The 13,420-nt window shown below is 40.9% G+C and overlaps 1 protein-coding gene across 2 annotated transcripts in view; it reads left to right on the top strand.

The window, feature by feature from the left end:
* LOC133656006 (gamma-aminobutyric acid type B receptor subunit 1-like) overlaps positions 1 to 13,420 on the top strand; it is a 507,931-nt gene that overhangs the window by 291,642 nt on the left and 202,869 nt on the right. For both annotated transcript variants that reach the window (XM_062056726.1, XM_062056725.1), the window contains 2 exons: positions 6,688 to 6,753; positions 10,313 to 10,504. In XM_062056726.1, coding sequence (XP_061912710.1) covers positions 6,688 to 6,753; positions 10,313 to 10,504 — 258 coding nt within the window. The remainder of the gene's footprint in view (positions 1 to 6,687; positions 6,754 to 10,312; positions 10,505 to 13,420) is intronic.

The following is a 13,420-nucleotide window of genomic DNA, read 5'->3' on the forward strand; positions in this document are numbered from 1 at the left end:
CTGTTTCGGTGGTACTTAGTAATTAAACGTTTCCACCTGGGTCAAGACCAAGCTCCCAACCCAAAGGGTGCCATCTACTCTTTTCTGGCTGAGATCTATCTCCTTCAATGATGTGGCTGTGCCTAGAATGTTTGTCAATGACAAAACAGGTGAAAAGGGGCAGCCTTGGCAGATGCTAACGTTTACAGTCAGCAGCTTCCTTCTGGCAATACGAACTAAGCTCCTGCTCACGTAGTAGCATGCCATGGTTTCTAGAACCCCCCCGCAAGGGACACAGTCAAAGGCGTTCCATAAAGCACATGTTGGACAAACGGCCATCCTTGCAAGGATGCAGAGCTGGTCCAATGTCCACAGCTGAGACATAAACTGCATTGCACCTCCTGTACCTGAAGATTGAATAGGGGCCGTAACCAAAGCCGCCTTAACCTAAGGGTGAGGCCTGGGCTGAGGGGCTTTTGACCCCGCCCCCCTCAAAACCTTAACAACTTTACCCCAAACTCAACACTCATCGCCCTAACCCCCTGTGCACAAAACACAGTTTGAAAAAAACAACCTGATTTTACTCAACAGAACAAGGACATCCATCCATCCATCCATTTTCTACCGCTTATTCCCTTCGGGGTCGCGGGGGGCGCTGGAGCCTATCTCAGCTGCATCCGGGCAGAAGGACAATGCAAGAATATCATCCACATCTCCTTCGCAACGGGCGCATGCACGTCTGTGTGAGCGTAACTGAAGCCAGTAGACTTCAAGACCAGTGCTGGTGATTTGGGAGACTCAAGGATTTGAACTCAGTAGTCAGCACACTGGCCTCTCACACCAGCAATCTGTGCTCACGCCTCGCTCGGAACGGTAGGAAAGAACAATGCAGCCGAGAGAAAGCGTACACAATCGCCACACGAAGCTGAGCTGTCTGTGATTGACAGCTATGAACACCAATCATTGCATTCCGGCGTCAAAATCGGCGGCCCATTAGAGGATGGGGGCCCCTGGGCCACAGCCCAGGTAAACCCGTGCATTAAGGTGGCCCCGGCCGTAACTCCTCTCAAGCACTCAAAAACAGATTTTCCCTGTAGTAGAAACACTCTCCGGTCACCCTTCTTTAAAATGAGAACCACAGCCCCTGTCTACCAATCAAAAAGTCCTGTTTCTGACTTCCAATAATATCCAGGGCCTTAAGGAATTCAGTCATTAAATAACTGTATTTTTCTGTAGCTGCGGGCCAAAATTGTCCTTGTATTATGAACACCAATATTTCATTTGCTCCCAAACTTTTCTATGCCCCACTAACCCCACTATGATGTTAGCTATGCCCCACTATATTTGGTGGAGTATGTTTTTACACCCCGAAAAAAAAATATTCCCTTTCACTGGAAGATGAAGAGCACCAATTTATAGTAACTTTAAGTAACCAAATTAAATATTAATTCGATAATATCATTATTGTTAATATCATTACTGTTACCTTTTTCGATAATGCCCAAAATTCACTGAATCTATGCCATGTAATCATTTGATCACCAAATTGTATTTTGCAGCATTCTGGCCCCCATTCAACATAAGCTAAACTATGCATAAATTAGCTGCTCTGGAATGTACTGTATGATGAGTAGAACAGAGTTGCAGATATTTTGGTGTATCATACTGCAAGAGGGCTTGCAGCTTTTATTTTAATGAAAGCAGATAAGTCCTGCTGTCACGTATGTTGACAACCAGGCTGTGGATTTTGCATCTCAGACACCCTAAGAGCTGTGCTGCACTTCTCCCGATGTCCAAAAATAGTGTTTTCCTGCCTGTACAGCCTGTCTCACTCTGCCTCCATCATCATGACAGTGATGAGAACATGTGAGCGTCAGATCAGTGAATCCGCAGCCATGTGGCTGTGGGGGTGTTTCGCTGTTTGCTTAACCTCCTCACGTGTGATCGCTGAGGCAAATGTTAGCTATGGTTGATAAATGCACTAAATCCTCATTCAAGTGTGTACGTTTTTCACAGAAAATACACTGTTATAATGGTCAGATTTATTATTAGAGGTAAGTACAGGAATAGATACTTTATACAGATATTATCTTAAATTTTCTGATCACCATTAGAATAAAACACAGGACATTTTTGACAAACAAAAATTGTGACATGAATGTTAAGTACCCTAATAGAAATCATCTAGATCAGCCCCAACATGGTATTACTTTTTCGTGATCCCATTTCGGACATTTTCTGAAAGTTTGGTAAAAATATGGCCCTAACTTCTTTAACCAACTACAGCGGAATGAAATAAACTGAATGAACCCTATCCATTGTATTTGTGTCTGCTGTCTGCAGGGTCACTAGCATACACATACACAGAAGTTGTAGCACTATAAACGTAGGGTAACATTGTAGAAATAATTTGTATCACCGCCAAAAATGTAATGACTTGTCCCTTTTACCATTTCAAACATTTTTTGAAAGTTTGATGAATATCCGCCCATAACGTTAAGATGCTGACTAACAGACAAACAACTACATTACCTCCAAGCCACCATGGGACCTTAATCTTGCAAGTCAGAGAAGTCTCATTAGTCTTTTTTTTTTTTTTTATTGTTTGATGACCACAAAAGTCAGGAGAGCAAGACATACCCAAAACAAATAAAAATGTTCCTTCGCACCTACATTGGGGATTTTGGTAAAGGGGTATGTATATTGAAGATTAGTAACAAATTACTATAATTAATAGCTTTTTAAAAGTAATTTGCCACACACTGATCTTGAGTTCATTGATATAAGTGTTATGTAATAATTACCATAAAAGCACAAAGGCAACCAGTTGACCGCTGGACCCCAATACCACCAGACTAAATGTGACACGTTTTCTTTAGCTAATTATCTGGTTGCTTTTGACATACTGCATTTGTGAAAATAATCTAGAAAAAAAAATACTGTGTTGTCTTTATGTATCTGTAAGAGATCAGGCCAGCAGTCACTGCAATGTGTCTTTGAGTCAAAATGAAAAGAAAAAAAAAAGAAAGGGCTTGCATCACAACAAGACTCATGACCAATAAAATCCACTGGTTTACTTGCACTCAGGCTGAACATAACAAACAAATCAGTGCTCATTTTGTTGATGTCAAATTACATTAGTCAGTTAGCATGAGGGTTCTGCATCCATCCATGCACTGGAGCCATACGGGAAGCCCATAATTACCCGTCTGTGGCTTCCAGTTACTTTGTAGAAACGCCAGTGTGTTCCCAGGCCAGCTTCGAGACATTGTCCGTCTAGCATGTGGTAGGTCTACACATGGGGCCTCCACACAGCTGGGTATGCCCGGAGCATTCCCAGGCATCAGAATTAAATCTTTTATTTTTGTGTGTTTGTTTTTTACTGTTTTAATATGCGTCGTTTTACTTGATTTTAACTTATTGGTCCTCTAAAGCACTGTGTGCAACATTGTGATTTTGTAAGGTGCTATACAAATAAACCTTGATTGATTGATTGATTGATTGATTGATTGATTGAAGCCACCTCAACTGGCCTCTGGATGTGAAGGAGCAGTGCCTCTAATTCGAGTTTATCCCGGTTGACCAAGTTCCTCATAATATCTCTAAGAGTCTAACTATCTTGCAGAGGAATTTCAGCTGCTTATATTACTCTTTCGGTCATTACCCTAAAGCATTACCCAAAGCTCGTGGCCCGATCGACCAGTAAGTTGGGAGCTTCTGGCTCAGGTCTCCCTTCACTACATTGGTGAACAAACAGTATGCTACACTGTTGATGCTGCACTGATCCACCTGTCAAGCGCACATTCCAGGCTTCTCTCATTTGCATGAAGACTCTGAGATATTTGTACTCCTCCACCTGAAGCAAGACCTCTTTGCCACCCATGCAGCAGCCCTCACCACACCATAGGAGGCACCACAAGGGACACAATTAAATGTATTTTACAAGTCCACAAAGTGCATGTGGGGCATGTTAAACAAACTCACATGCACCTTGCAAGGGTGCAACCAGGACGTAAACCGTATTTCCTGTACTCTTCTCTACAGCACTCTGGATAATACTTTCCCTTAAAAAATTACAACACCCAAGCCGGTCAATCCAGAGATATTTTCCACGCAATGTTTGAAAACACTTGTCAACCAGACAGTCCCATAGCATTCAGAGTCTTGAGGAATTAATGGCGAAACTCGTTCACCCTTGCCACTGAGGAATTTTACGACTACAGTAGTATCCATTCAAAAGTTCTCCTGCATGCTGAATGGCAGTTAAGTTCCAAACAAGTTAAAGCCAAGTCTTGGCTGAGTTCCAGCTGCTGGAGTGGCACATTACACCCACAGATAATACAGGTTTTAGCAAAGGCCCCATCATGGAAACAGAGGAACTTTTGAGTTGCTCCACCTGTAATTTAGATACCTCAGCCATAGTGATGAACATATCTGTGTTTGCGTCCTCAGTCTCTGCTTCCTCTACGGAAGGTCAATGGGATTGAAAAGTGTTTTCCAAGTCTCACTTCCACCGTCCTGATCATATCCCCAGTTAAACGGAACCTATTATGCAAAACTTTGTTTTTGTGTATTTGGAATCTGTGTAGGTCCCAAAAAATTTAAATCAAACCATGAGATTTTTGCAGAGATTTTTTCAACTAATATTGCCTTCTTTATACTTCCTACAAACAAGCCATTTGGAATCTTCTCAATTTGTGCCATTTTTCCGAAGTATTACGTCAGCGGATATAATAATAATAATAATAATAATAATAATGGATTCAATTTATATAGCGCTTTTCTAGAGACTTAAAGCGCTTCACAGAGAAGTGAGAACCCATCATTCATTCACACCTGGTGGTGGTAAGCTACATTTGTAGCCCCAGCTGCTCTGGGGTAGCTTGATGGAAGTGTGGCAGCCAGTTTGCGGCTACGGCCCCTCAGACCACCACCCATCAATCATCATTCATTCACCAGTGTGAGCGGCATTGGGGGCAAAGGTGAAGTGTCCTGCCCCTAAATATATCTCTATATCTTTTTGACGGTTTGCCAAAAAAATGTAACCGTCAACAATACTTAACTTACGTTCCATAACCTGTATAATAACCAAGCTGTTGCGACATTGTTATTGTAAGACCCAACATTGAAAAGCTCATTTGCTAGTGTAGTAACACATCGCAATGCTACGGTATTAGCAGTGGCGTGCCGTCACTAGAGGCAGGGGAGGCGGGGCCTCACCTGCCATCATGGAAAGAAAAAAAAAAGTAAAAAAAAAAAAAAAAATTATTAAATTGTTATATGTATCCAGTGATTATACTAAAGTTATTTTCCATTTAACTTCACCAGTTTTAGATTATTTTTATTTTCATTTTCACATTTGCCATTCAAATACTGAGGAGACGGTGCGGTAATCAGCAGCCAGTTGAGGCACTTGTGCCTCACCATGGATTGCGCAATGACTCGGCTAACTGCTGGCCTGCTGTGCAGTGAGACTGTATTGCTATATGAATTATATTATACATTTCCATAGTTTAGTTAGCTGAGGTATATAATGTACAGTGTATTTTGTCAACAACTGTATGTGTGTAACGTATTTTTAGTGCTGAGCGATCATTAATCTGCTGCCAAGACACACTGTGTGAGGCTCGTCTCATAACCCCGCCTCCTGGTGCCGGTTAACACTCCCGCCGCAGAATGCACCGCCCGACGGGAGCGCCACACCAACCAAAGCCCACACCCAAACCCTCCACGTATCAAGACCGAATCCACTCAAAAAAAGTCACTTAACAAGAAGCCAAAAAGTGCAAAAACTACAATGCTCGCGCTGCAGGAGCCGCGAACGACCACAGGGACACGACATTAGGTACACCTGCACTGCAGGTTCATATGTTTGTAAATCTGACTGTGATGATGCAGTCGTGCCTCACCAGACATTAACCTCACCGCACGCCACTGGGTATTAGCCGTAAAAGCTAACTACGGCAAGAAATAAGCTAGCTTCTGCAACAACACAAAACGTGTTTGAGTTTGTAATGCACAACACTTCGATAGAACACCAATTTGTACTGAAAAAAACATGAACAATCATATTACAGTATCTGTAAAATATTAGCCCACATTTCATGTGCTGTAGTGTACGGTGATGTGCTGCATTAATTCTGGAGTAGGAACACATTTCTTGCAGGAAGTGGGAAGTGTGCTGCTATGGAAACGGAAATAAATGCGCTGAAGGATTAGTTCCGGTTGCGCATAAAAATACCAAAATACGGTAAATATTGTACATACTACATATTGTTATGGTCGTGTCTGTCATTACATTATATATACATATATAGCATATATAATATTATATATTTTTTGAGGGTTTTAAAGGCTACAACGGTGACTCCTGTTAGCCGCGTTTTTTTATCGTCTTTAAAATCGTAAAAAAAGAAAAGATGTGTTCTTGTCTGTCATAATGATTGTGCATGATAGGCAAAGTTCCAAAAAAAAGTGCAGTTCCCCTAAGAGTGACCTCGCCACACATGCCGGCCTAGTTTAATGCACAAGATTAATTAGTTCGTGGAATGGAAACCATGGCAACAGCATGACTATCACCAGTGGAGAGAAGAACTACTGCTGTGTTGGCTCCTGTGTCCCCCACATCCTGATTGTGAATCCTGTTATACTGTTCTTTTCATGTCCAGCCCCGTGGGTGACTGTTCTTTTCTTTCTCACATTCCTAAGCGTCAAGATGCCCGAATCATTGTTGGCCTCTTCTATGAGACTGAAGCCAGGAAGGTCTTTTGTGAGGTAAATGCTTGGAATATAATGTTATTGTATGGTATTTATTTAGAATGAGACTACCAGTTCATAATTAAATTAAAGTGTTCATGTATTTTGTGCCATTTGGCGGCATCTCAAATCCAATACTTCTGTCAGTACAGTTGAATACAGTGTTCACAGTGTACTTTATTCCTCAGTTCGCAAATGTTGGTAATGTAGTTAAAGTTAAAGTACCAATGATTGTCACACACACACTACGAAGTTATTCTCTGCATTTGACCCATCACCCTTGATCACCCCCTGGGAGGTGAGGGGAGCAGTGGGTAGCAGCGGTGGCCGCGCCCGGGAATAATTGTTGGTGATTTAACCCCCAATTCCAACCCTTGATGCTGAGTGCCAAGCAGGGAGGTAATGGGTCCCATTTTTATAGATTTTGGTATGACTCGGCCGGGGTTTGAACTCACAACCTACCGATCTCACTAGACACTGAGTAGTTCTGTCACATAATCGATTACTGTCATTGCGAACTTGACAAAAATGACAATCACATTATTTACCAGTTTCTTCTTCTTCAGTTTTTCCACCGATACTGGTTGTGCCTCAGCCGACGACGTTATTGTAAGTTATTCCCTCCCCATCGGTATGTATCCAAGATGTCATAAGGGTCGATAGCTGTTTCTCAAATTGTGCACTTTCATACTTACACTCACAAACGTATTTGATTACATAAGTATGCGCCATGTGTATGTTAGTAAACCGCACTCCCTGAAATCTTCAAGCTAGCCGCCGAGTTAGCTTTTAGCTCGGTGGGCAGCACACTCGCCTCTCATGCAGACGACCAGGGTTCGCGTCCCTGTGTCGAATGGGATAAAGGCAGGGGACCATCAACCGAGCTAAAAGCCTGGGCTCGCTAACACAGCAGCCATCACACTCTTAAAGTCCTCTGGGAGTGAGGTTTACTACCGAACACATGGCCCAGCCACACTGGCTGGCCTCCATTACACTCCTACTGAGAAGTACTGCTGTCAGTACCCACATGTCCGACTCAGATTACCCAAAACGGTGAATGTCGCTATGTTGACTACAAAGTGAAAGGGGAGGGACAAACTGGAAATAATGTCATCTGAGGAGCAACCGGTCGCGGTGGAAAGTTACATACAGAAAAAAAAACATGCTGCTAATCGATTTGAGACAGCACTACACTGACAAATTGGACACAGTATACCTATTCAAGCCAGTAATGGTGGAAGTGCTGGATTTGAGACACAGCCCATTAATGCACACTCACTTTAGTGCTACAGCTGGGTACTGGCAGCGCACTGTATTTTGTCGTAATTCTCTGTATGAACACATTTAGGCACTCCAAAGACAACAGTAAGTTCGGAAATTGAGCGCAGCCACTTATTTTGCATCCCAGAATAGTTTTTTACTCCCTTTCAAGGTCACTAATATCATGTTTAATTTTTCTTACCTGAAGAGGCTGGCGACACTGGTGGACAGTTAGCTTCGGCAGACACACTCTGCATTCAAAGTAACCGCACGTTTGGTACCGCCGTGTCTTTGACGGCCATGTTCTATCTATTCAGCCGATCTAGATAGCAAGCAACGGCATTAAATGAAGACACTCGCTTGATACCTATTAGGGATATTCACATACGGGGCGGTGCCCTATGTACTACATTTACTTCTGCACACAAGCCCGTGCCAACAAGCACTTTCCCTAAACTTTCAAAATATTAGTAGGCAGCAGCTATTTCCTTTCGGTTCATTCTCCTTTCGAGATTGTCTGCGTTTGTTATAAAGGTGGGTGTTAGCGATGCTAATTAGTTCCTTTGTTAGGCTAGTAATGCTGCAAATTTCAGTAACTGTACACTTATTTCTTAAATATACATATATATTATTAGAAAGATATCAAACTTTTAGACAAATGCCAGATAAAAGTTGAACAGGATGTGTAAAGATCGAACAGATAAGAATCAAGTTATTCGATTTATTAGTCAACTCTGCTCTTGTGTCTGTGTGAATGAGGATTTCCCAACAAGTGCTATTTGTCTTACCCAATCTAACACGCAAGATAAAAAAACATTTAAAGGTATTGGCCGAAAAAATTAAGATGGCCGCAAGTTTAAAGTGGCTGCCTACTTCTCTCTAGTGGACACTTTGCTGTTACCCTTGATTGGTTGCTATAGACAGGGTTGACTGTAGTTGAATGGTAGTATAAAGTCAGTGAATGTTATCACAGGACACCATTATTCCAAAATCTGTGTCATAGAACACACCTGATCAACATCTAAACAATTAATTAATGGACTAATAAGGTATTGTAAGGGCAGGCACAACAACAACAATAGAGCTCCAGCTATTATGTTTGTACGTGTAGACAATTTGTAGAAAATTAACATTGCCGTGGCTATCCTTCAAGTTGGATTTTCAACTAAATACATTTTAGGTAGAATGCACAGAATACGCACAGGAATACTCTGCAGTCCTTGTCATTTTTAAGGCCTCTGTAAAATCTGATGGGTTTTTGAAATGTTATAATAAAGTACCTTAACAATGCTTGGCATTTGAAGCAATAAAAGAGAACCCAAGGGCATATAAATTATTCTCTCAAGTGGAGATTTTGGCGGTTAGTACTGCAAAACCCAATAACATTAAAAAATATTTTTTAAATATGAATTATTTAATTGAACAGTCAAAGTGCAATCAGAATCATCTGTTATATTCAGAACATAGCATACTAAGTAAATAGACAAAGGCCCAATCGGAATACTCTGCCTTTCCCCTTGTCTTTGCCCTAAACACTTGGTTTAGCGTGTTCATGTCAATCAAGTGGCCAAGTGTTAGCCCTCAAAACAAAGTGAGCTCGGGTACCTCCCTAGATATTGAGTGCTATACTGCTAACAAATGAATCACAAGAGTATGAGTTAAAAAAATGGATGAAATAAGTTAAATAGTGGATTTCATAAAACCTAGCTCAAGCTTACATATAATAATTTCACTGCATAAAACACATTTTACATACCGTAAGATGTTGCGCCAGCATTTAGATATTTCACGGAAATCATTGTCTTCTGAACTGTCTTCTTCTTAAAGTAGAGAGGAAATAAGAAAATAAAAAGATCCCAAGCAAACATTACGTGCAACGGCATCTTGAGAGTAAACAAACATTTGTCGCATCTGCGTTACGTCACTGCGAGGGTTGATGACGTAGCGAGGCTCAAGCGACATCCAAATTCCTCGGGGCGTATTTACAACATTTCTCCATGGCACTCAATTTTCAGGGCCAAGGAGGACGGTAAAACAACGGGGGAAGGCGTAAGAGGGAGAATTCGGATTCGGCTCAATCCAAATCTGGAGGTAACCGAGCTCGTTTCGAGGGCCCTTACCTGACGGAGTAATTGCACACCACTTGATTGACGTGAACATGCAAAACTAAGTGTTTAGGGCTAAGACAAGGGGAAAGGGAGAGTATAAAATCTACTGCCCAGCTTGTGTCGCCCTCCCCTAAATAGAAATTAATTCCCATCACAGTTGCGCATGAGTCATATGCTGTCCCTCCCACTGAAGCTCTGTCCCTCTGCAGGTCTACAAGGAAAAGCTGTATGGAAAGAAATACGTGTGGTTCCTCATTGGCTGGTACGCAGACAACTGGTTTAAAATTAAGGACCCTTCCATCAACTGTACAGTGGAGCAAATGGCAGAAGCTGTGGAAGGTCATGTGACCACTGAGATCGTCATGCTCAATCCAGAAACTGTGCGAGGAGCTTCCAACCTGGTAAGAGTTATCATATTGTTGCAGCTGAAAAGGGGTGCGTTGCATAATTATCATTATGTGATAAAACCAAAATAATACAACAAATTCTAATCATGATTTTTTGTTAAATCATTTCTTATTCCGACCACAATGATACAAATATTGTAAATGTTAGGTTCTTTCGGACGTTTGTAAGGCTGCACTTGAAAAAGGTAAGCGATTTGTGGAGGACGCTTGATCAACTTAACTCTCGTAAATCTTCTTCAGTTCATGTCACACTATGGTTGACCCGATACCAATATTTTGGTACCGGTATTGGTACCAAAATATATTTCGATACTTCTCTAAATAAAGGGGACCACAAAAAATGCATTATCGGCTTTATTTTGACAAAAAATCTTACAGTACATTAAACATGTTTCTTATTGCAATCGAAGAACAATTTTGGCCTGAAATAAAATAGTAAACATACTAGACAACTTTTTTTTAATAGTAAGCAAGCAAAAAAAGGCTCCTAATTAGTCTGCTGAAGTATGCAGTAACATATTGTGTCATTTCTCATTCTATTATTTTGTCAAAATTGTAAAGGACAAGCTGTAAAAATGGATTATGAATCCACTTGTTAATTTGCTGTTAATATTTGGTTATTTTCCGTTTCAACATGTTCGATCTACACTTCTGTTAACATGTAATAATCACTTATTCTTTTGTTCTTTGGATACTTTACTTTAGTTTTGGATGATACCACAAATTTAGATATCGATCCAATACCAATTACCTTAATTTCCGGACTATAAGCCGCACCTGACTATAAGCCGCACCAGCTAAATTTAGGGGAAAATACAGATTGCTCCATATATAAGCCGCACCCGACTATAAGCCGCAGGGTTTTGATGTGTAATTACCGCACTATATAGGGGTTCCTGCTACCACGGAGGGGATTGTCGGGACAGAGATGACTGTTTGGGAACGCAAAGCGTCCCATTTATTAACAATAAATCTTTCAATCATTCAATCAAACTTTCACATCTTTGACATGGCGAACAGCATTCGTGCAGAGTACAAATAATACAACGGTGCAAAGTAATACAAAGTGCTCGCCTGTACGTTATCAAAATAACCAGCCTACCTGTATATGAAAAGTCAGTCTTTAATCATTGTTTCATTGTCTTCCTCCTGCGTACTAAAACCACCGAAATCCTCTTCGTCTGTGTCGGAGAAGAACAGGCCGTAAATAAGCCGCACTGTTGTATAAGCCGCATGGACCAGAACGAGGGGAAAAAGTAGCGGCTTATAGTCCGGAAATTACGGTAGTTACAGGATCATACATTTGTCATAATTTAAGACCTCATGTGTCCAGGGACATATTTCCTGAGTTTGTAAACAATATATGAATTTTTAAAAAAGGAAAAAAGATTTTGTGACGGTAAAAAATATTGATGTAATCGTAGTATCGACTAGATACGCTATTGTACTTGGTATCATTACAGTGGATGTCAGGTATAGATCCAACCATGGCATATGTTTACGTTCAGGCGCGTTAGCTTTTGTTATGGGTGTTGCCGGTGAGCTGTGGTATCCTCTTACGGTGTGTAGTGAAGCATGTTTAGCTATTACTCGTCCTGCAGGGATGATACTTTTAAGAAACATACTTTATTCGTCGCCATGGAGGCGAGGATTAGTGATTTAGAAGTAGCTAAAACACTGCAGACTCCAGATGGATGTTAGCTGCTAACCATGTCTTAAAGCACCTCTTCCTGAGGGCGTTTCAGTGTTATAGCTTCACCTTTATCGTCCGTTTTTAGACTAAAATGCGTCCATTCTCCCTTTTCTGTCTATACACTGTCTGCTTGTAAGTGCTCCGTGATCGTGTGCTGCCAAACACGGTCCTCTGCTCGTAAACCCAGCAATGTCATGACATGACGGCGCGCCGTCATGCCCGTTAAAAAAAAAAAGGGACAAAAAATGGGAACAGGTACTTTTCAATCAGAGTATAGTACAATTTTTTATTCATTAGTACAGTGATACTATACTAGTACCGGTATACCGTATAACCCTAGGTCACACCTTAACTATTTACAAGAGCTGGTCAGGTTAGGTTGATAGCCTTCAAATCAAAGAGTTGTTTTTTCCTTATTTGAGTGAGTACAATGACTTGCCTTCGGTTATTTTCTTTCATGGGAGATAGTCCTTGCAGTTCCCTAGAATTTCAACAATGGTTGTTTGTCTTCCATACTTGTTTTTTTGTCTTTTACTATCTTCTCGTCAATGCTGTCTATGAGCAATGCTTTCATGACTTCAACTCATCCATGTGAGATTCCTAATCTTTCTTCATTCTGTAGTAGTCTCTGTTGCTGCCATAGAAAATGGATAGACAAGTTGCTCTGATCCTTACAGATAATTGATTGTCAGTGTAGCTACATAGTCTTCCACCATGTGCACATAACTCGTTATCGAGCGAATATTCTATTTACAGACCAAACCGCTGAGATCAAAAGTAAAATTTTAGGTAACTTATCCATCACAACAACAAAACAGCATAATATGAAACAATATAAACCAGGGACCGGATGCACTGGAAATAGATAAATATTAAGTAAAGTCGTGCATCGTTTATTGCTAATAAGTGATTCAAAACCCAGCCGCAATAAGCGAACGTCCACGAAGTAGGAGTTCTTATTCATAATTTGAATACAGTGGAATCACGATTTACGAACTTAAGTGGGTTGGTAAATAGAAATATTTGTAAATGGAAGCACATTTTTCTATAAGAAACAATGTAAATATCAATAATGGGATCCAGCCTCGACAAATGTCCATATTTTAGTAAAAGTGTGTGCACTTTGAACACAGTAGTTGCCAACTCGTTGATCTGGATTGACAAGTCGATCTTTTGGTACTCAAGTCCCACATAAATATTAGAAAAATCAATGCATT

The sequence above is a fragment of the Entelurus aequoreus genome, linkage group LG08, assembly GCF_033978785.1.
Source record: "Entelurus aequoreus isolate RoL-2023_Sb linkage group LG08, RoL_Eaeq_v1.1, whole genome shotgun sequence".
Classification (NCBI taxonomy): domain Eukaryota; kingdom Metazoa; phylum Chordata; class Actinopteri; order Syngnathiformes; family Syngnathidae; genus Entelurus; species Entelurus aequoreus.